The sequence below is a fragment of the Apteryx rowi genome, unplaced genomic scaffold (assembly GCF_003343035.1).
Source record: "Apteryx rowi isolate R43461 unplaced genomic scaffold, aptRow1 scaffold_671, whole genome shotgun sequence".
In the NCBI taxonomy this organism is placed as follows: domain Eukaryota; kingdom Metazoa; phylum Chordata; class Aves; order Apterygiformes; family Apterygidae; genus Apteryx; species Apteryx rowi.
Window position 1 is genome coordinate 285,659 of NW_020450951.1, and position 21,216 is coordinate 306,874.

General features: G+C 35.4%; 1 protein-coding gene across 9 annotated transcripts in view; it reads left to right on the forward strand.

Annotated features, from left to right (window-relative positions):
* The window catches only part of EPB41L2 (erythrocyte membrane protein band 4.1 like 2), a 125,305-nt gene that overhangs the window by 65,874 nt on the left and 38,215 nt on the right, over positions 1–21,216 (forward strand). For all 9 annotated transcript variants that reach the window (XM_026085726.1, XM_026085725.1, XM_026085733.1 and 6 more), the window contains exons 5-9: positions 3,492–3,596; positions 9,876–9,918; positions 16,295–16,370; positions 18,200–18,418; positions 19,665–19,752. In XM_026085726.1, coding sequence (XP_025941511.1) covers positions 3,492–3,596; positions 9,876–9,918; positions 16,295–16,370; positions 18,200–18,418; positions 19,665–19,752 — 531 coding nt within the window. The remainder of the gene's footprint in view (positions 1–3,491; positions 3,597–9,875; positions 9,919–16,294; positions 16,371–18,199; positions 18,419–19,664; positions 19,753–21,216) is intronic.

The following is a 21,216-nucleotide window of genomic DNA, read 5'->3' on the forward strand; positions in this document are numbered from 1 at the left end:
CTGTGCTAACCATGATGTTGCATTCTTGTGGTTCCCTGCTTTTTTAATAAATACTTTTTAACTTCTGAAACTTCTGGATCACAGCAATCTTCTTTTCTATGCAACTTCAGTTTTATTTAGAGACACTCTCCTCTACGCATGGGATCTTGCGGAAAAATTTTCGGATCATATAATTAAAACTGTATAGTAATGCCTGTCCCCAAAGGGATTACAAAGAAATTGCATTTGAAACGTTTATTTTTGCAAATTAAATATTTCTATAGACTTTTTTTTTAAATGTATCACAATATAAAACATACCCTTTTAAAGAACTAAGTCTTCCAATTTTACAAGTAGGATATTTATTATGAGAACAGTTGATAGTGAGATGCTTATGCTTTTGAATCTGCAACAAAAATGTTCTGTTTTTAAATCTCTGTTTCTGATGCTGTAAGCTTCTTTATGCTGTTGTCTAGATTTTGGACTGACATAACTTCTCCTTCATGGCATATTTGTCCAATATTCTGGATTTTTTTTTATTTATTTGCAAGAGCTATAAACTTACAAAAAAAAAAAACTTTAACAATGCAGTTGGATGTTGCCAGTTTATCCAATCTCTGTGTTGGCTCAGTGACTGCCTAATATTAGAAAAAAATGTGCATTATTGTGCTGTTATACTCAAAATGTTTTTAATTTAAATCTGGCTGCTTTAGGTTTGCATGTGTCAGACTTTGATATTATCTGTATTTTTTTTTAGGTTTAAGTACATATATTATGTGTTCTGTGGATAACTTTTTTTACCCCAATAAGAAAAGCTCCATAATTAGCAAGTGACTCCAGAGATGGATTTAATGATGACATATGCTATTTCTGCAGTAATTTGTAGATTACCTTCATTGAAATATGTTTATCTGGAACATGCTTTTGATAGTCATGGTCGCTGACATACACAGTGATTTAGGGAGGAAAATGGTACGTATTACATGCAATCAAGCAGGCTAAGATTCTTGAAAACTTCTCTCGCTTATGCTTATTTCCAATTTCAGCTTAGCTCTTCTCTATATAGCTGATTTTTCTTCAACTGAAGTTGAGGCTGGCAAGAAACTGCGTGGTTACTTAAACCGGTCGGGAAATGRTCGTCTGTCTTTCTGCAGAGTAAAATTTTTGCAAGCGCCAAACAGACTTAAGATGCCCAACTCCCTTTTTGTAAAGTGACTTGGACTTCTAAGTTCCAGTAACTTTCTGTGATGCTTAAGCTGCTAACATCTTTGTTCTATAAACATGTCTTCTGCAACATACTCATTTTATAAATGTGTCTTCTGAAAATTTTATTCTGTTCTTCAGAACTGTGATGTCTGCTGAACAACGCAACCTTGAATAAATACAGCTTTGGATTCTTAGGGAAGAAAAAAAACAATGCCTTCGCTATTTGCTCTGCACATACCTTCCCTTCTCTCCCCTTCCCTCCCTGCCCTGCCAGCCTTAATACTGCGCACAGTGTAGCCCTGAGCGCTAGTGAAACACCCGGCTGAGGCGCATTGTGAGTGCTCTGTCCCCGTCCGCGGGCACAATAACTCCAGTGTGGCCAGGGCCTACACACAGGCCGCTGATGGCGGCTCTGTGGAATCGCAGCAGCGCGTGGCATCTCCTGAAATCTGTAGGGTAAGCAAATACAAAAATTCTTTTGAACGGCCAGGCTTCCAGAAATGCCGTGGTGTCGCCTCATTGATAAATGCCACAAATAGCAGCACCATCATGTAGGACTCTGTTCAAAATGTGAGACCGCATGCCATTCATGTTCCAGCAACAGACTGTGTTTTAACTTCGGAGAGAGATTCCAGGCTTCCCCACCCCTGATTATATATTGTAAGCTGTCCGGTCAAAAATGTCGTTTTGTCTCTTGCCAGCTGCCATCTCCAGTACAACAAATCCTTTCCCCAAAATCTGGCACCCAGAAATAGCACATAGGCCTGCTTTTAATTACCAGCAATAGGAAGCGATGGGATAACCTTGTTTACATTACCAGTTAGTGGTACAGGAAAGACAGATAAAACTTCAGGGTTAATTGCAATTTGCTTAGACTCTAATACTTCTGAGCTACAGAAAGCAGCCTGTTGAGGAGTGTCTGTTAAAAGGATGGTCTGCCTTTCATTACTGTTATAAAGTAGCTGACTGCACTATTGAAACTAACATCAAATAAGCACGTGATCTTTTTTTTTTTCTTTTTTTTTTATTAATGACTACCACAGAAATTATTTTTAGGCACACTAAACTTCTGTAAGGCTTATTTTTATTTTGGAGTATGTGATGAGTGTTTCAGTTACTGTGAGAGATCACGCATCTGTAGATAGAAGGCAGGCCCCGCTTTATTTTTTCTACCCCTCAAAATCTCTTCAGTATTGACTGTTAGACATAAGTTATTCATGTTCTGCCTGAGAAATGTGAGAGAGAGGTTATAATTTTCTGGGTTTGATGTGATTTGTTTTGTTTTCTGTTTTGACTCAAAAATAAGCAATGGGAAGCAATGTTCACCATGACAGTTCTCAGTTGTGTGGCGTTTTAGATAGGGCAGTTCATTTCCAGGCTCTGATCACCTCCTAGCTTTTGGTGGTGTACTTACTCTTTCGGTTTCTCAAAGATAATGTAGTGGTGCTTTGGCTTTCTTGAGACTTTATATCACATGATTTGTAAAAGCAGTTGAAGGTATGCCAAAATGCAGCAGTTTGCGGGAGTTAATACTATAGGAAACATATTAATTTCTAGAATGTGTTAATGTAGAAAAAGTTGGCTCAGCATGAAGAAGTCTTCAGCTAATTTAAGAATAAAGGTGCAGAAAAACTAAACTAAGAACTATTTAGCAACATATAACGTTGTGAAATGCTGAAGTAGTTTTTCCCTTAAAATCCTTATGCTTTCTCTAAAGAAGAGAAAAGAGATAATGGATAAAGAGGACCCATTATAATGTAGTTTTCCCCTGCTACAATAGAGCAGTCTCAGTGTAAGAATTGACACCAACTTAAATCGTGATGATCATTTTCCCTTCCTTTCAGGATCCTTTTAGCAGTTCTTCTGAAAGGCAGGAAATAATCTTTTCTCTGTAAATGTTTATACATGAATAGGATGCTATCCCCTTTGAGATAAAAGGGATACAACTTTTTACAGCTATGATGTTTTATAAAGTAGTTTTAAAGCACATTTCTAGTTCTGCACATGTGATTTAGTGACTTTCTTGCCACTTGAGTTGTATAAAAATGGTATGGAGTTCTACCTATGCATTCAAGTCAGCTTTTGATAAATTTTCACCCCCAAAAATTATTGTCAGTGATATATATATATAGTACTCAAAATATTATAAATAGTGTATCATAAGAAAGCTTTATAATCTGTCTTATTGCTATTTAAAATTTTCCTGATACTCTCTAATTACAGCACTCTTTGTTACGCAGTCTGTTTTGTCAACTGAATGTGTTCATAAAATTAAGCGTTTACTAACAATACTTCTCATTTTTCAGAAAAGAGCAAAAGGCCAGATGCTGTTTGACAGAGTATGTGAACATCTCAATTTGCTGGAAAAAGACTATTTTGGTCTGTTGTTTTATGAGAATTCAGATCAGAAGGTAAGCCTGTGGAGTTGTTCTTGGGTTTTTTGTTTGGTTTGTTGGGTTTTTTGTTTTTGGAATTTTTATGTGTTGTTAGTGACTCAAATAGTTTAGTTAGGGAGGCTGCAGTAAATGTATACTGTTAAAAATGTTTGAGTAAATAGTCACAAAATGTCAGTGCTAGTCTGCTGTAAGCTTGCAACATGTGTGAGATACTGACATATGAAAAGATATCTAACAGTGCCCATTTTTTGCTTTAGAGCAGGGGAATATTTTAAAGTATGTGCAGTTTTGAGAAAACTGAGTATTTGCTAGGTTTTATTTAGGAATGATAAAATAGTATGCATCCATGCTGGTGAAATAATAAATTTTAACTAACATCTTTGCCTTAATAGTCTGGCAAGTCCCCAAAATTCTGAAGTGTTTCCTTTTACCCTGTGCTTTAAAAACAAACAAAAAAAACTTTGGGTTTTTAAAGATACAAAAAATATTTTGATCTTCTACCTGACTTTCCCATAGTTTTCCTACCTTTTCTCATGTATGTTTAATAATGCTCTGAAAAAGAAATGTTCAGGAAATGTGCAGAGTTACTCTGCAGCTATTAAGCCTTATAGTTCCTTTTCCCATTAATTTTAGGCTTAAAGAAAACAGTGGCATCTTGTAAAGATGAAACAGGAGCTAGCTCATCACCACTATTGGAGGCTTGTTTTTAGAAAAACTTGCTTTAGAAGAGGTATTTTGATATGACTACATTCAAGTAGGATTTTTTAAGTACCTTTGTATATTTTGGCCTTGTTTTGCACTTGCTTACAGAGTGGATTGTCAAGCACACCTAGATTGCTGAGATGAGAAAAATCCTGAAGTCAGTTGATAGCATTCATTCCCCTAATTACTAGAGCCAATTTAACTTTTCCCAGTGTCTATGGTTAGTTATGGACCAGCTGTCACTCTCCCCGCAAACTAAAGATACACCTGCTGTCATCTTTTTTCCGTCATAGAAAAAACAGACTAACAATTGCAAGCTGAAGTGGAAAAAACCTAATATTTTAATTTTAAAATCTCTGTTGTTGTGGAAGGAAACATCATTGCATGAGTACTGTACTTGGTATAGGAGACTTTGCTTTTTTACTGTTTTTTTTCTCATGCCACTTTTGTGTGTGAAGTCTAATTTAGTGATTTGAATAAATCTGAACTTTTGACAGCTTCTATTCAAATAGAATTGTTTCCCAGACCGATTTATTTGCTTTGCTGCAAATTTGCTGTGAAGCATTGAGCAAAATACTTAATTCCTCTATGTTAAAGATCTCGATATATAAAATGGAGATGATGTATTTTTACTTGCATATTTTATTTTTGTTCGTTATTGTAAACCACTTATGGAAATAAGACCACGTTCAGTGTAGCAAGGAAGAGCATCCCAGTTGACCCTCTGAGTAACACCATAATCTTACTCTCTGTTCTGAGTAACAACATAATCTTACTCTCTGTTGTGATCACTTATAGTCCCTTTATTTGTGGTACAAATCAGTATTCTTGGAAGTCTAAAGGTGTTTGCACACAGTAACACAATGTGAAGAAGCAATCTGACCACAGACAAGAGAGAAGAGGTCTAATAGCAGCCCTGGGATCCTTGTACTCTATCAGGAGGCAGCCCATTTCAGTACATCCTAGGAGATGGAATAGATGCAGTCAGGGGTCTTCAACTTTTAAAAGTAGATCAGGAAAGTCTGGATTGGTATAAATTATGTCAATTTTTTTATTTTCTAAAGCACTTCTAGTTGGGCTAAAGATTTCCTGGTATTCCTCAGTCAGAGGAATGGGACAACCCAGTACCATGCCCTACAAAGTGCCTGTCTGGGTATTTTTATATAAGTATAAACGTGTGTGTATGTGTATATATGTAGTTACCATTGATATCTGCCTGTATCATACTTACCACATGCAGTGGAATTCAGATGTTATATGGCACACTGAGAATGATGTAAAGTTATGTGTCCAAATCAGTGAAGCTCCTGTGAGGCACTTGTGGTTTGGTAAGGACAGTTACTGAAATATCTTTTCCCATTCAGGCTTCCTAAGAAGCTCAGATCAACCAGTGGATTTCTTAGAAACATCTTTAATTGACCGGAAAAAAACTCTAGGTCTACTTTGGGCACTTAAGTTGGAAATAGAGATGGATTATCAAGGTTAAACTATTATGTTCCTTGGAACATTCACTCAGATTTCTTTCAAAGTCTGAGAAGGAAAAGGAAAGAAAGGTCAGTTGTGGATTGGAAAAAGGAGATACTTCACATTTAAATTGGGGAATTCGGGTAAATTTGTTTTCTGAATCTGCAATGGTTGGTGCTTGTTAAGCAGGGATTGTCTGTTTGCCAGATGATTGCTGATGTTTAATGAGCTTTTTGTTTTAATTTGATTTCCAAAGCTATTAGGACAGCACTTGTCTCGTGCAATTGACTTGTATTTTATAAATTTAGATATATGTAAAAGATAATGACAATTGTATTTTTATTAGTCTTTTGTTTTTATTCATCCTTTTGTAAGGACCAATTGTCTGATTTTGCCCTTTCCTCAGTAACTAGCATACTATGATCGCTACCCATAAGCAGCATCAACTCATGAGAGTTTTAGTAAAGCTCTAAGACTGTTTTCTGTATCTAACCTACTGTGCAACGCATTGACTGTGTTGATAAACTGATGAGAGATGAGGGGAAGAAAAAAAAAAGACAGAGATGGGTAATTGCAGGTCAGGTGCAAAAAGGCTAAGGAAGACTCAAGGTTGTAGTATGACTTGAAGTCAAAAATGAAAAAAAAAGATAGTTTTGGAGTTTTCTGGAACTTTTTAATAGATAAGCAATTCTTAGAGACTTCTCAGAACTTGACACGTTCTTTGAGACACTGATCAATTGTCATTTGCTTTTACTTATTCTTGGTGCATGCATGGACCAGCTGCAACGAATTTTCTGTTTTCCTACTGTGATGATTACAGTAATAGATAGAATGTAAGTAAAATTGTTTTGGCAAACAAAATACCAAATTAAAAAGTTTTCAAATAATATTCCAGATGGTTTTGCTAAAGCTGTTTGTGAAAGATGGTTTTGTTCTGCTTGTAAGTGCTTAAAACTTTATCGTCTTACAGCATTAAAAGAATTCTAAAGATCACAAAGTGACAAAAAAGTAGAAAAAAAGTAAATTAGAAGGAATTGATCTTGCTGGTAGTATTAAGATTATTTGAATTGTTTTTCATCTCAGCACCAGGTTTTCTGATGCTTTTTTTTTTTTGTGCTGTGGTGTTGCCTTCTCAGATTAAAATGCCACAAATCTCTGACCTCCAGCCCAGTCAGTACTGAATGCTGATGAATGATATCGGGTTTTTTCCTCCTTCTTGTGCACTCATTACAGCCAGCTGTTTATGAGCCAGCTGTTGTACTAGAGTGCAGCTGTGGGGTGTGAAAATTGAATGCCAGGCACACTTTTGAATTAGAGCTGCTCTCTAATACACCAGCGGGGTACCATGGAGGGAGGAATCCTATTAACTTTTCCATATTGGTGTTCTGTGCAGCTGGGAGAGACATTTTGTCTCATCAAACCAGACTGATTTCATTAGCTTTAATACACATTTTAAAGCTATTTAAGTGAAATTACTCATTTGCAAGTGCAGTGCAATGAAATCACTATCTAAGCTTTAAACAAATAATTTTAGCATTTGTAAAACTGACGGGGGGAGGAGAGGAGAAATTGCTAAAGTTCATAAATGTTTCATTCACGCTGTACTTGGTCTGCAGAAGCATTGGAAGGCTTGTGCTCTAATGTTCTGGGCACCCGCTGGAAATGCTGCTTCTCTGGATTTGTACAAAATACTTTTGTCCTGGTAGAAGACATTTTGTTGTTCTCTGAGAATTCATTACTTTGTCTCATCTTTAACCTTACCATTTACAAATTTAACAGATTTTTCCCTATTGGAGCAAAATTGTGTGCATACACTTTGTGTTCTGGGCTGAAAGACAGACCTGTCTATCCCGCAGTTAAGAGGTCTATTTCAGCGTAGATTCTTTCAATAGTGTTTAGTTTRATCATAACAAAGGGCACAGATACAAAAAAAACCCCTGTAATTATGCATGTAAATGGAATATAAGTATCTGATTTTATTTGACAGAGCAGTAATGAAGGTTGGTGACAAAGTCTGCTTCCAATAAGCTAATTCCAGGTTCAGAAACACAGAAAATCAACTATATAACTTCTATAAAGAAAGGATTATTCTTTTCATTTTGCGGCATGTTCTGCATTGTATATTCTTTTGTCCTACTTGATAATGATAAAAGATAAAGTGCTGAAAGTCACATATATACACTTATGCATCCTAGGTTTTGGCTATAGTTTTGCCATACTGTATTTTATACTCATTTTAATTATCTAAAATGCAAAAATTTAAGGTATTTTGAGTTATCTTGGTAATTTAAAGAACTTTCTAACTACGGCTTTCTAACTGAAAATCTAGGATGATACTGTAGTTGAAATGGGTCTCAGCTAAAATTATTTGAGGACTTCTGTTGACTTCCAAGGCCTTTCCGTGTCAAGGCTCTTCCAACAGATAGTTCTCCTGTTTTAAGTAGACTTAAATGATACCCAGTTTTTTCTGAGAAGTGTTTTGTATCTCCTCTTATGTAATGATGTTATGGCTGTGTAGCTCYGGAAGAATTATAATAGCTATGAAATGTAGACGCTGCAGGCTTTTTAAAGCAAGAAATGTGGAATTATTCTTGTATTTTTACTTACATGTATAAATATTTTTAATTTAATTTGTAAATAGTATTTGTCTAATGTAGATGTGCTGCATTAGTGACAAAACTAGCTTGRATCAAAGTCATTTACAACAGGGAACTTAGTTTGTGGAGTCATATTGATAAAGCCCCATCCTTTACCAGCAGAGATGATCTATGTTAAGGATTTGCACTGGGGCAAAACTATCAAATAGTTACATGTTCTCCTAATCCATACGGGCCCATAAAACTGCAGCCTAGCGTATTTTTTCTCCTCGAAATTAATTTAACCTTGGGTGGAAAAGACTCTTAAGGATACTGTATTGGAGAACAGTTGTTAAAGTCTAGTGTTTGGCACCACGGAGTGAAAAGTGAGTCCCTGTGTAAAGGAACTGACTATTGTTCAGCAGGAAATGTATTGTTAGGAGGTTCCCATTTGGCAACATTTGTTCTGGCACTGAGGTCCCCTCTGGCTTTAAAGCTGCTAATATGTGCAGTGCATTGTGGAAATGCACATGTAGAAGTTACTTGCTAGTTCTTCCCTACTTTGTGCATCTCTATTCTTGAAATACAGTTTGTAAGCAGGGCTTACTACATGTGTGCCTTCCATGTGTATGTTTGTGTATGTGTGCCTGGCTATTGGAAATAAATGTATAAAACTGCATAAATTCTCAGTAACTGCAGTTGAAATGCCTATGTTTCTAGTCTTTTACCCAGTCTCTTTAATAACATCTATAGGTAAAAGTAAACAAGTCTGCTTGAATTACTGATGAATATACCTTACTGATTTCTCAATCTCATTTCCCAAAATTATATTTTCAGATGATCAGTCACAAAAAAAAAGGTTCTTTAACTGAAATGCTATGAGCTACTTAATATGTTGTACCAGTTATAGCAAAATATTTTTGGTGTTAACGAACAACAAATATGAAAAAAAGACAACTTGATTTGCATTCCCTTAAGTAGAGCTGAGCATCTAGACTTGAACCTTACCTGTGTATCAATGTTGACATCATACTTGTTCAGAGAGAACTTTGCTTGCAGGAGGTCAGAAAAAAAAACAACTTGAAGTTTGTTTAGTTTTTTCTAAGCCCCTTTGAGTGCTATCAGAGCTAAAATGTACATACAAATGAGGGGAGAAATACATTTCTGGATATCAAGAGAAATCTCATCTTCAGTAACTTCAGAGATTAGATAGCTATTTCTGGAAATGGCTACTTGTGTCAATAAAAGGAGCCCATGAGAAAATGGCATTTGTCAAATGTAATTTGCTGGGAGACATTCACTGGAAGACTATCCAGTTTTCAATATTACAGAGCATAGTCTAAGGTAATAAGAAGACCATGAACTATTGCATAGTTTCAGTTATGTGCGCATAGAGGCAGACCTACTAGCAAATCATATGTTTAATTTTAGGATTCTGTGGACTGTTTTAAAGTAGGACAGATGTTGGAACAATACAAGCTTTAACTGAGATGTAAGCAGTTACATCACTATCTTCAGTCTGAAATGATTTAATTTTTTTTTTTCCCCCCAGAACTGGCTCGATCCTTCAAAGGAAATTAAGAGACAAATTCGAAGTAAGTACTTCTGTATTCAGATGTTATGTTCCTTTATTTTTGCACAGAAATATTTTTTCCTAAAGTTAGTAGCCTGGATGATGACTAATTTGTATACTTACACCATTAAAAGATCTCATATCTGGCAACATGCTTGGCCTTGCACAGTAATAGAAACTTTGCGTTCTGTTCTAAGAAGGAGAGAAATAATCACTCAGAACTGTGCTACAGAAGTTAATCAGTATACTGGCTGCTGCCTCCAAAATCTTCCTGTATTGTATGCAATTAATCAGTTGATCTTTTTGCTTCCTGAAACAGCAGATGTTTGTCAACTTTTGTCTTGATATTAGCATTATGAAATGGAGAACATCATCTTGCAAAGATGATTGTGGTCCTCAAAAGACTCACCAGAATAATATGAAGCTATAAAAAGAGAATCTGTCTTACAGAAAATGTATATTTTTCAAATCTAATCGGTTCACCGTTGGCTTTTTTGTGTCCGTCATTTCTACAAAGTCACAGAGCATGATCTTGGAACCTCAGACTGCTCCCCACAACTCTTTGCAGACTAAATCTGTGCGAGAGAGCTCTTCTTCCTTCCCATGCTCAATATACAATGAGTAATTTGTTTTCACTCTGTTTAAATAAAACTGTCAAGTACTTCACTAGCCAGATAGCTTTTGTAGTAGACAGGGGAGTGAATGGAAAATAAACCTAGGAAATACCTGGGTTTAACAGTCTCAAGGTAGGCACTAAGTACCACTGGACGGCCCTTACTAAAATTCTTCTCATTGCTTTACTTGGTTGTGGCCAGTCCCCTCCCCCCCCCTTTTTTTTCCTTTCGATGAAAACATCCTTTTGTTAGTACCTAACAGGAAATCTAAGTGGGGAGAGAATGCAAAATTTATGAAGAGATGATGATGATGATGATGATAAGATCTGTGTATCTGCACTTCCAACACACACACACACACACACACACACACACACACACACACACACAAAAAAAAAAGCAAGTTACTTAAGAAACGGACTTTGAACTTCCTTTGGACATATGACCCAGCGGGAGCATCTGTAACTGAGAACAGAAGGATTCTTTATAATGGTTAACACCTGCATTTTTCAAAAAATGGTGGTGGTGTTGATTCTGTTTCTTTAGACCTTTCCAAACTGATAAACCCCCTTATTATTTTGAGGAAGGTTTGATTTATATTTTCAGTAAAGAAATGTAAGTTACTGTAGCTTCACTGGGGACTGGACTTTGGGGGGTTTTGTTTGTTTGGGTTTTTTGATCTAACATGCTGTTGTACAAGCAAACTAGTCGTATTAAAATGCTGAAGGTAGTAATATATTTATCCAAGTAGAAACCAACTGTAACTATTCCTTTAATAAACTTTTAATAAACAATTAAAAAATTCTTTTAATGAAATATTCTTTTTAAATTCTTTTAATATTATTGTAATAGAAAATAAAATTCTTCTAATAAAATAAAAATTCTTTTAATAAAAATAAATTTTAAATAAAAATAAATTCTTTTAATAAAAAATTTTTTTAATAAAGTTACAGGCATTGTAATTTCTCCTTCAGCATAAATGTCAGTTCTTCAGTAAACACCTATTAGTTGTCAAAGCATACAGGCTAAAGACACTTTCGGTTTTAATATTTGTCAAAAGATTGAGGTCGTTGATTCTTTTCTATCATTGTCATCTCTAGTGACTTGCATGTTATGTAGCCTACAAATGACTGTCATGAATCTAAAGAGTGAGAACTGGCCAGAAACTTTTCTGGATGTACTTACATAACTTTTTTTTTTATATTAATGTAATGTACTACAAAAATATTTTAATTATATCCAACTTCATTATAGAGCCAGTTATCTTTCTCTTCACACAAACTTTGAAATTATTTTTGGGACATGTCCTTTTTGTGTGTGGCTGTATTTCATGCTCTTCCAAGCAGGCATTAAATTTGTATGCTTTGTGGAATAGTTCTTTAAATCCAAGTTAATCTTCGTCTGTTAAATCTGTTATTTCTAGTCTTCAACAGGATGAGTATTTTTATTGCAAAAAAAAGAAAACCCGAACTCTATTATGAAAGAAAAATTTCTATATTGCATATCCTGTGTTGTATATCTGACAAGAAATAGAGACGATTTGCATGTTCTGAAGGCTGAATAGACTGCCTTTTTTTTTCTTTTTTTCTTTTTTTTTTTTTGTGCACTATCACCTGGTACGGGATACACTTAACTGTTTTTGCTGTTGGAAGTAACTGTAAAATATATTCACTTATTGTCCTTTGTCAAATGAATACTTATTTAGTCAGAAAGACTTTTAGAAGCTCATTGCTGTACACAGAATACTCTAGTTAATGTTAACCGTGTCCACCTAAGGTAATAGCTCTTATTTTCTGAAGGAATAGGCACTTCTAACAGGTAACTGATCTCATTCTAAAATAGGTGCCTGAGAGGTGAACAAAACCACCCTTTGCAGGTGCCTGTTTTCCTTCATTGACTCTAAAGGAAGCCAGTAGTGTCTAATGTAGATAATTCTATTCAGCCTTAGACTTCTGAAATTTAATTATGTCCACTATCATCCATTTCAGAGTTGAAAAAGAGATAATGGTTATGGTGATAGAAAAGGGGCAAGTTGTTCCTTTTTTAGTAAGAAATGGGTAACTGAAGGAGTGAAGACAGTAGGCTTGACTTCCTTGTTGCTTGATTCAGTTTAATTGTTGAGGGGATGAGGGGAATCTGTGATAATATGAGAAGTGGATTGGAAAGGATATAGGAGTACAATAGTTAAAGCAGCTTGTGGCAAATCCAAAGATCTAAGTTCAAACCTTGCTCTTCATTCACTCTGAAGACTCTTCTCCATCCTTATTGTCAATGGGCATCTAGTCATTCATGCTGGAGAACTTAAAAACAGCCTGATGCGATACTGACCTTGTCTTTGAGATATACGTAGCCAACAATTAAAGTAGTCCTAGAATGTCATGGAGTTGAAATAAGTCTTTGACGTTTTTGGTTCTATGATATATTCTGCAATACAGCCTAATCATCCTACTGCTCAGGAAAGAGAATGACATGAAAGGCTAACGATATAATTAAGTATGTATATTTTCAAATTAGGCACTACACCAAATGGTGATAAATTCATAAATAAAATCATGAGAGAATAGTATAACATAATCTGAGAATTTTGCAGCACCATGTGCTAAGAGATTAGTTGTCCTGTGGAAGTTCCTATATCTCCACTAATTATAAAGAAAGATTTTGCAATATAGTGATGTCTGAGTTTGAGCTGAAACTTGTCAGTGTGATATAAGGATGGCTGGACTCTGAAGTTTTACAGTTTTGACAGTGTGGACTGGATATGGATATTCCTTATGTCATGTATTTTCTCAAAGGTGATTTAAGCAAAATTTTAGAAGTAGAATTTTCCTAATTTTGAGGGGCACTTTTACATCTGTCTATGTGCAGTTTATCTGTCCTAGTTGCACAGTACTCTAGAAATGTTAGCTGAGACACCAGAAATATCATGAGTAAAGGACACGAAAAGCCTTTACTGGAATAAAAAACCCACTGGTTTCCCAGTTTGAATGGGATGAATCATGTTAATTGTAGGCTGTTAGTTGGTTATGTTGCATTCTTCTTCTCTAAGAATGTGCCTAAAGTTGCCTCAGAAGCATTTTTGAGGTAACAAGCTGGCTAGTAAAATTTTTGACATTTCTCTAACCCATGTTATTAAGCATCAAAACAGAGAGCCTTATCAGGGACAGAATGCTAAATACCACTTTAAATATCAGATTTGGTTTTTTGGTTTTTTTTGTCTTGACAACCTATTCAAAGCACCAGTAATAGTGTGCATTATTATATCAAGACAATTATTTTTTTGTATGCCTCTGTTACATGGCTATAATAAAAAAATACAAAAATAGACTATACACAAACAGGGTAATATACTTGCTAGTCTATTTTCAGAGGATAAATGTGCTTTCAGTAATCAGGTAAAATATACGTCTACCAACTGTCCAGAGATTATTTAGCAGAAAGTCAACTACAACATTTTATCTGTGGATTAGTTATGGGACTTAGTATGAGTAGACATCTGAAATTTTCAGTCTGTAGATTCAGAGGATTTATGCTCTTTTTAGCTTTTCGTAGGGAATATAGATTCTTGATCAGTGTCCAGGTCTCCTGGTTACTGTGCTTTCTGAAAAGTAACTGTAGAAATGCTGAGAAGAAACAGAAATAGGTTAAGCAGCAATTCGTCTGTGGCTAGTTTAACTGAAACTTAGACCAGAAAAAATGCTTCATACCATTCAGGAAAACATTGTTAGGACAGGTTAGTACCTCTGTGGAAGGACTAGTCGGTCATCTTTCATTCCCCTCCCACCCACCCCCCTTTTTATGACAGCTCTCCCTAAGCACTCTTTACACAGATTTTTTTTGTCCCAATTATTTTTCTTCATCAGTTTGGTTTGCTTGGTATTAGCAGAATTTCATTAAATAATGCTAGTTCCCATGAAGATAAATGATGGAAGTGGGCTAATCAATTATAGCTTTAATTCCGTTTGTTCATGCTATATGTACTAGTTGCTATTAGATGTACTTTTTCAAGATATTTTTGTTCTAATTCTGCCTCACAGTAGATTTGATTATGCAATGAGGCAAATTTTAGCAAATTACTATGTGCATTTTGGATAAATTAGGCTTTCTCATTTAAGGAGTCCTGCCTTACTTTCTAAGCAAAACTATTGTTGTTCTAACAAATTGATGACAGACATACGAAGATGCACTAGAACCCTCAGCTCTCAAAAGAGAATATGTAGTAGCTTTGCAGCCAGCAGAAAAAAAGGTTCACGTTTAAGCAGACTTTTGCAGAAATTAAAATGCTCCAATGAATAGTTAAATCTGAAAATCTGAATTAATTTTTGAAGTGTTGAAATGCGTCAGAAATTTTGATCCAGACAAAGCATTTTTTCACCTTTAACAGCTTTGGACTTTTAAAATAGTTTTGTTTAAAAGAAAATAACTTTAAACAATGTCAGCACTCATCCTTAGGATAATCTTGGAAATGGAACCAGTCAAATCTTTTGTCAAAATGCACATTTTTCAAAGCATGACTTATTCTGTGTGCAAGACAGGTTTTTAAAATCTTATTTACTGTTCAAAGTTCATCATTTACAAGCTTTATAAAATGATTACCCTTTTTTAATAGAAGGTTATTTTCAGTAAGTCCTTTAATGAAATATTATTTGTATTAGGAGAAGGAAAAGGAGGGAGACAAAAAAGCAAGTTGTTTTGATAATATTTTGGTTTCTTTTCTTATCTGTCTTTGCTGTTTTTGGCTGAACTACATGGTAGCATTACCTTCTTTATGTTTGGCAAGATATGAAAAAGTTCAACTGTATTTGCTTTGAAGCAGCATGCAAAAACAAACCATTAAATAACTTCTTTTTTTCCTAGTTTAGGATTTTCTAGTATGTATGTATCTCTATATTATAATAAATCTGTTTGAATTTGGAAAGTTCTACATTTGCCAAGTTATTAGTACTTTCCAATGAAATATTCTTCTCGTGCATAAAATTACAATACTGATAAAGTAATATTCTAAGAACTGATTTTCATTATTTATGAGTCATTTTAATTTTTAAGATTTGAGCGCTATTTTAAACTTAGAAATATGACTAAAGGCAGCATTTCGTGCTTTGTCAAATTATTATTCTGGTTTTAAGCAAGCTTTTGCTGAAAAGATACAGGTGGTGCTAATAATTTCAAAATACTGGAATAAAAGCAAATTCAAAGTGCAGTTGCTGTTAAAGCTGCTAAAGGTGGGTTTAAAAATATATATATATTCTGAAGAAAGAGGAATGGCGCTTTTTTTTTTTTTTTGCCTTCCATATATTCTGTGTAAATACATAATTTACTTCTTTTTTTTTTCTGTATGCAAGACATCTCATTTTGACATCTCATGTTCACAGTTATTGTACAGTACCTTAAAGCACTATCAGGTTAAACAGGATGGGACCATTAGCTTTGGAGTTTTGGAAATCAATGCAAACTCACTGAAGACAGTTATTTGTATTTGAACACAGGAGGTGTCAAAGGTGTTAAAATATTATAGTAGCTTTCAAATTAAAAACTTTTCATATTTACATAATATGAGTAAAAATTCATAAGACATTCTAATCTTTCACTGTATGAGTTACTATGTAGTAATGAAGATAATCTGTGCTTCTTATTAATAAGCTGTAAAAAGAGGAGAAAGAACTTTTAAACTTTTTTCTTTAGCAGTTCAGTGATTTAAAATTTATGTGACTACCTAACACTTTTTGGTAAGGTTCCTTCTTTGCTTGAACTTGTTTGGAATAACAATCAGGCATTTCCCATGTTTAGGTTTACCTTGGCTATTCACCTTTAATGTGAAATTTTATCCTCCTGATCCTTCACAGCTGACTGAAGACATCACCAGGTATGCATAGTTCATGACTTTAAACTTAAAAACTGTTGGGTTTTTTAGCCTTCAAATGACAGAACTTTTGGGAGGGGTTCTGGATGCCATAACAGATTTGACTACTACTGTAGAATACTTACAGATGTTCTTTTATCAACTACTTTTTGGAATGGGGAAATGAGGAGAGCCATGGCATGAGAGGCATCTTGAGACAGCAGAAATGAATTCAGTTAGAATGAGAGGCCTTTGCCGACATTACAAGAAATGACCTGGATAAGCCTATTTTATGAGTGTCTGGTTAAGAGTGAATTTGAATAGCTTTTCAAGGGATGAAGCTGTGGTGGCAGCTGCTGCTGGGTGCAAGTAAGGGATTGTGGACAAAYACAAAGGGGGTCAACACAAATGGCTAAAGGCAAACTAAAAATTGCAGGAAGAAACCATAGAAAGAAGAATTTGATAAGTTGGGATGTGATTTCGGGGGGAAGGAAGGAAGAGAAGGTAAGATGAGAATGATCGTATTGAAAGAAGCCAGTGGTTTATTGTGGGGCTGCTGCTTTAGTATATAGCAGATGGGAGTGTGGAGGTTTGTTTTAAGAGCAAAGCTTAAAAGGTCCAAGGTACTTTAATAATTATCTAAGTCAGGTTGTTGAAAATAATGTTTTCTACATAAACATTAAGTAAATCCTTAAAACATAATGAAACATGAAAAAAAAATCAACCTTTGTTTTTCGATGGTACCCACTGCATGCTAAGAACCTTCTAAATACTAAAAAGTACCATTCTGAAACTAATATAACCAATAGGCAAAGTGTACAGAATTGAAACTTTCCTTTTTTTCAAGAGTTATGGAAAACTTTAAACAGGTAGTTTTAGTTCAGAGTTAGCTAAGTCCATTGTGGCAGGGTATATGTGATTATACATCACATCTGATTAGTTTTCTACATAAAATAAGATAGCTACACAAGCCTGTAGTTGATACGTTACTACAAAAAGTCTAAGACATTTGTGTTTTGGTACTCATGAGAATTTAAAAGAAGTTATCCATGTTTAATTTAAAAATCATTTTCGGTGAGTCAGTTGGTTTTTAAACCACGTGTTCAACTGATAAAATAATTTTTATGATTATAGCTTAAAGGTAGGTTCCTTAAAATTTGAGCTTCACTTTTAAAATAATTTTTTTAGATTTTAAAATTATAGATTTATAGTTTTTAAATTTATACGTTGGGAATAGGTTGTCTGTTGAGATTAACTTGATATATGTGATAGAAGGCTATATACAGTACTTGAAAGATTAAATTCTAATACATATACATGCGTGGTTTAAAGACGACAAATGTGAACTGCTGCACTAATACAGAATTCTTGTGTGTATTCTATGACTTGTTTAGCTAGTGAACTGCAGGGAGTACAAAAGTTAGAATTTTTAAAGCCAAAGGGAAATTTCAAGGGAAATAGTCATCTCGTATTTGTAAACCTTAGATACTTGCAGGCTGAAATTTGAAATGGAGTTCCTAAGTCAGCTTCTATTACAAGCTATATGCATGGAGTTTTTTGGTTGGTTGTTTGGTTTTTTATTGGCACTGGAAATCAGAATTCTTCCTTTTCAGATTATTTATGAAAATAATGCTGACTCTTAAGAATGTGAAGTCAATCTACTATGTGGCAATAATGCTCAAAAATAGAATCACATGTAATGAATTATTAATGCATTCACTTTTTAAAGTCTGTTTATGTGACCACATGTTTGTGAAGAAACTCTGCCATCTTTCCTATATACCTTGCCATTGGTAACTCTGTTCTTGTTTTTGTTTGTTTGTTTGTTTGTTTGTTTTTCCTTTGTCTTGCAGATATTTCTTGTGCCTGCAGCTTCGTCAGGATATTGCTTCTGGTCGACTGCCATGTTCTTTTGTGACTCATGCCCTCCTTGGTTCATATACTCTGCAAGCTGAACTAGGTGATCATGACCCAGAGGAGCACCACAGTGATTATATCAGTGAATTCCAATTTGCACCCAGTCAAACTCAAGAAATGGAAGAGAAAGTAGTTGAGCTACACAGAACACATAGGTGTGTCAGATACAGTGGGAATAAAATAAATCTTCATGCTTTGTCACATTTATGTCATTTCACTGAATCACAGAACAGTTGAGGTTGAAAGGGACCTTTGGAGATCATCTAGGCCAACGCACCTACTCAGGCAGGGTCATCTAGAGCAGGTTGCCCAGGACCCTATCCAAACAACTTCTGAATATCTCCGAGGATGGAGACTCTACAACGTCTCTGGACAACCTGTTCCAGTGTTCAGTCACCCTCACAGTGAAAAAGTGTTTTCTTATATTCAGGCAGAACTTCCTTGTTTTGGTTTGTGCCTGTTGCCTCTCATCCTATTACTGGGCACCACTGAGAAGAATTTTGCTCCATCTCCTTTATACCCTCCCTTCAGATATTTATACACATTGATAAGATTCCATCTCAGTCTTCTCTTCTCCAGGTTGAACAGTCCCAGTTCTCTCAGCCTTTCCTCATAAGAGAGATGCTCCAGTCCCTTCATCATCTTAGCAGCCCTTTGCTGGACTCACTCCAGGAGCAACATGTCTCTCTTGTATTGGGGAGCCCAGAACTGGACACAGCACTCTAGATGTGGCCTCACCAGGGCTGAGTAGAGGGGGAGGATTACTTCCCTCTGCCTGCTAGCAATGCTCTTCCTAATGCAACCCCGGATGCCACTGGCCTTCTTGGCAACAAGAGCACACTGCTGGCTCATGGTCAGTTTGTCCACCAGGACCGCCAGGTCCTTCTCTGCAGATATGCTGTCCAGCAGGTCAGCCCCTGGCCTCTACTGGTGCATGGGGTTATTCCTCTCTAGGTGCAGAAATGTGCGCTTCCTTTGTAATTTTCTCTTAAAAGTATGTGTAAAACTACTAAAATGAAATTTATTGTTGCTTTGGAAGTCTTCTGCTAAGTACCTAGAGCCTCTTTCTTTCATGTTTTTTAAAAAAATTAATTCAGAAATAGTAGCTTCAGTAAATCAGACGTCAGAAATGAACATTTAGAGAAAATAGTTGTTTATCCCAGCATATGAATTGGAATGCTAGACAACATACATCTACAAATACTTTCCCACAGTAAAGATGGAAATCTCTACTACAGGAATATAATATGCTTTGAAGGAACAATCCCTCTCTAGGGCAAAAAGAGTATTGCTGCCTTCCAAACTGAAGTTTTTCTCCATGACTGAATTTCAGGTTTTCACTGAGTTCTATGATGCTCAATTATTTTGTCAATTAACTCAAGGTTTATTCAATGGTTTTAGGGGCTTGACTCCAGCACAGGCAGATTCTCAATTCCTAGAAAGTGCCAAGAGACTCTCCATGTATGGAGTGGATTTACATCATGCCAAGGTATTGGATTTTTATTTGTTTGTTTTAGGATAGACATACTTACTATTAAAGACATAGTCTATACGATTACTTTATTGAAAAATTTCACTCCCTCCATTCTTAGGTATAAGCCTTTTATCTTTTGGTCACAATAATTATTCAGTTTACAGATCTAACATTCAGAGGATTTATTTTCAGTCTAGATATATTTAATGCATAGTTATACTTGCAGCCTGGAAAATATATTTTATTCATAAGTGTAGCCAAATTTAAATGTCAAATTTTTGATGCCAAGGAGACTTGGGGACACAAAGTAAAGCCTAAAAGAGTCTGTAATTATTTTTGTAATACCATGAGTATTAAAAACAGGGAGAGGGAAGGGGTGGGAGGTGGGCCTTTTGATAGGTAGAATCAAATTTGCATTTCTAGTGGGATTTTTTTTCTAGTTAAACAAAAACAAAAACAAAAAAACAAAAAACCCCCACAACCAACCAACTAACCAAACTCCCCCAGCATCTCCCACACATCCAGAGTCTCAAGTCATTAGGAAAATTCATGCATGGTAAGAATATCAGTTCTATATTTTAAAAAGAAGAAAAGCAAGACTTTTAAATACTTAAGAACATTGTTTAGTTCTGCTAAGTATAGAAACAGGTATTCTTGCACACTTGTTTTTGCAATTTTACATGGTCTTCTCCCTGTGTTCTGTTTGAAATATTTGAAGGAAATATACTTATTTCTCTCCATGTACATTAAATATGTCTGTAACATTTATTCATATTCTAACCCAAGTGCAGTGTGGCAATTCACTTGGTCTGAAGCGCTCTAAGCAATTCTCATTTTTTAGTGTTTTTTTGGAACTTCCCTTGCCACGGTGAAGTAGCTGCAAGAATTAGTACTGCTGTTTGCCGGGATCTGTTTGCAGCTTTTGGAGATCTGCCAGTGAAGCAACTTTTTAATAACAATGCGACGTCAGCATTTCATATGGTTGATTTGTTGTTTGGGAGGACATGGGGTTCTGCTGTGTTGCTGTGTGGTGGTACAGCATATTCAGGCCTTCTCAATAAGTGCTTGGTTCTGTAGCCTGCTAACCTCAGATCAAACACTGTCAATGGAACAGAATGTTTAGAAACCCTGCCTGCCAGTACCTTGATTGCAGTGACCATGTTGACGTTTTCAGCCAACTATCTGTTGCTTTCTATATCCTTATTGGAAAAATACGTACATGTAAAAGATCACCATGATCACCAACTTGCTCTGATTTTCGTAGAATATTTTAAGTTGGAAAAGCCTCTTTTTTAACTTCTGTCCTTTTAGTATTTGTTGAAATATTCAGTTGCACAACCACCATATTTCCCTTGCTTGTAAGTTGTTAATTTAGTCCCTATTGCCGAAATACTGAAGAGTTTCCCAGAACTGTAGCATGTGCTGATAGAGAGCCAAAGCCATTACTGAAGTCCCAAGCCTTTCCTTCTGCTTTAAGAA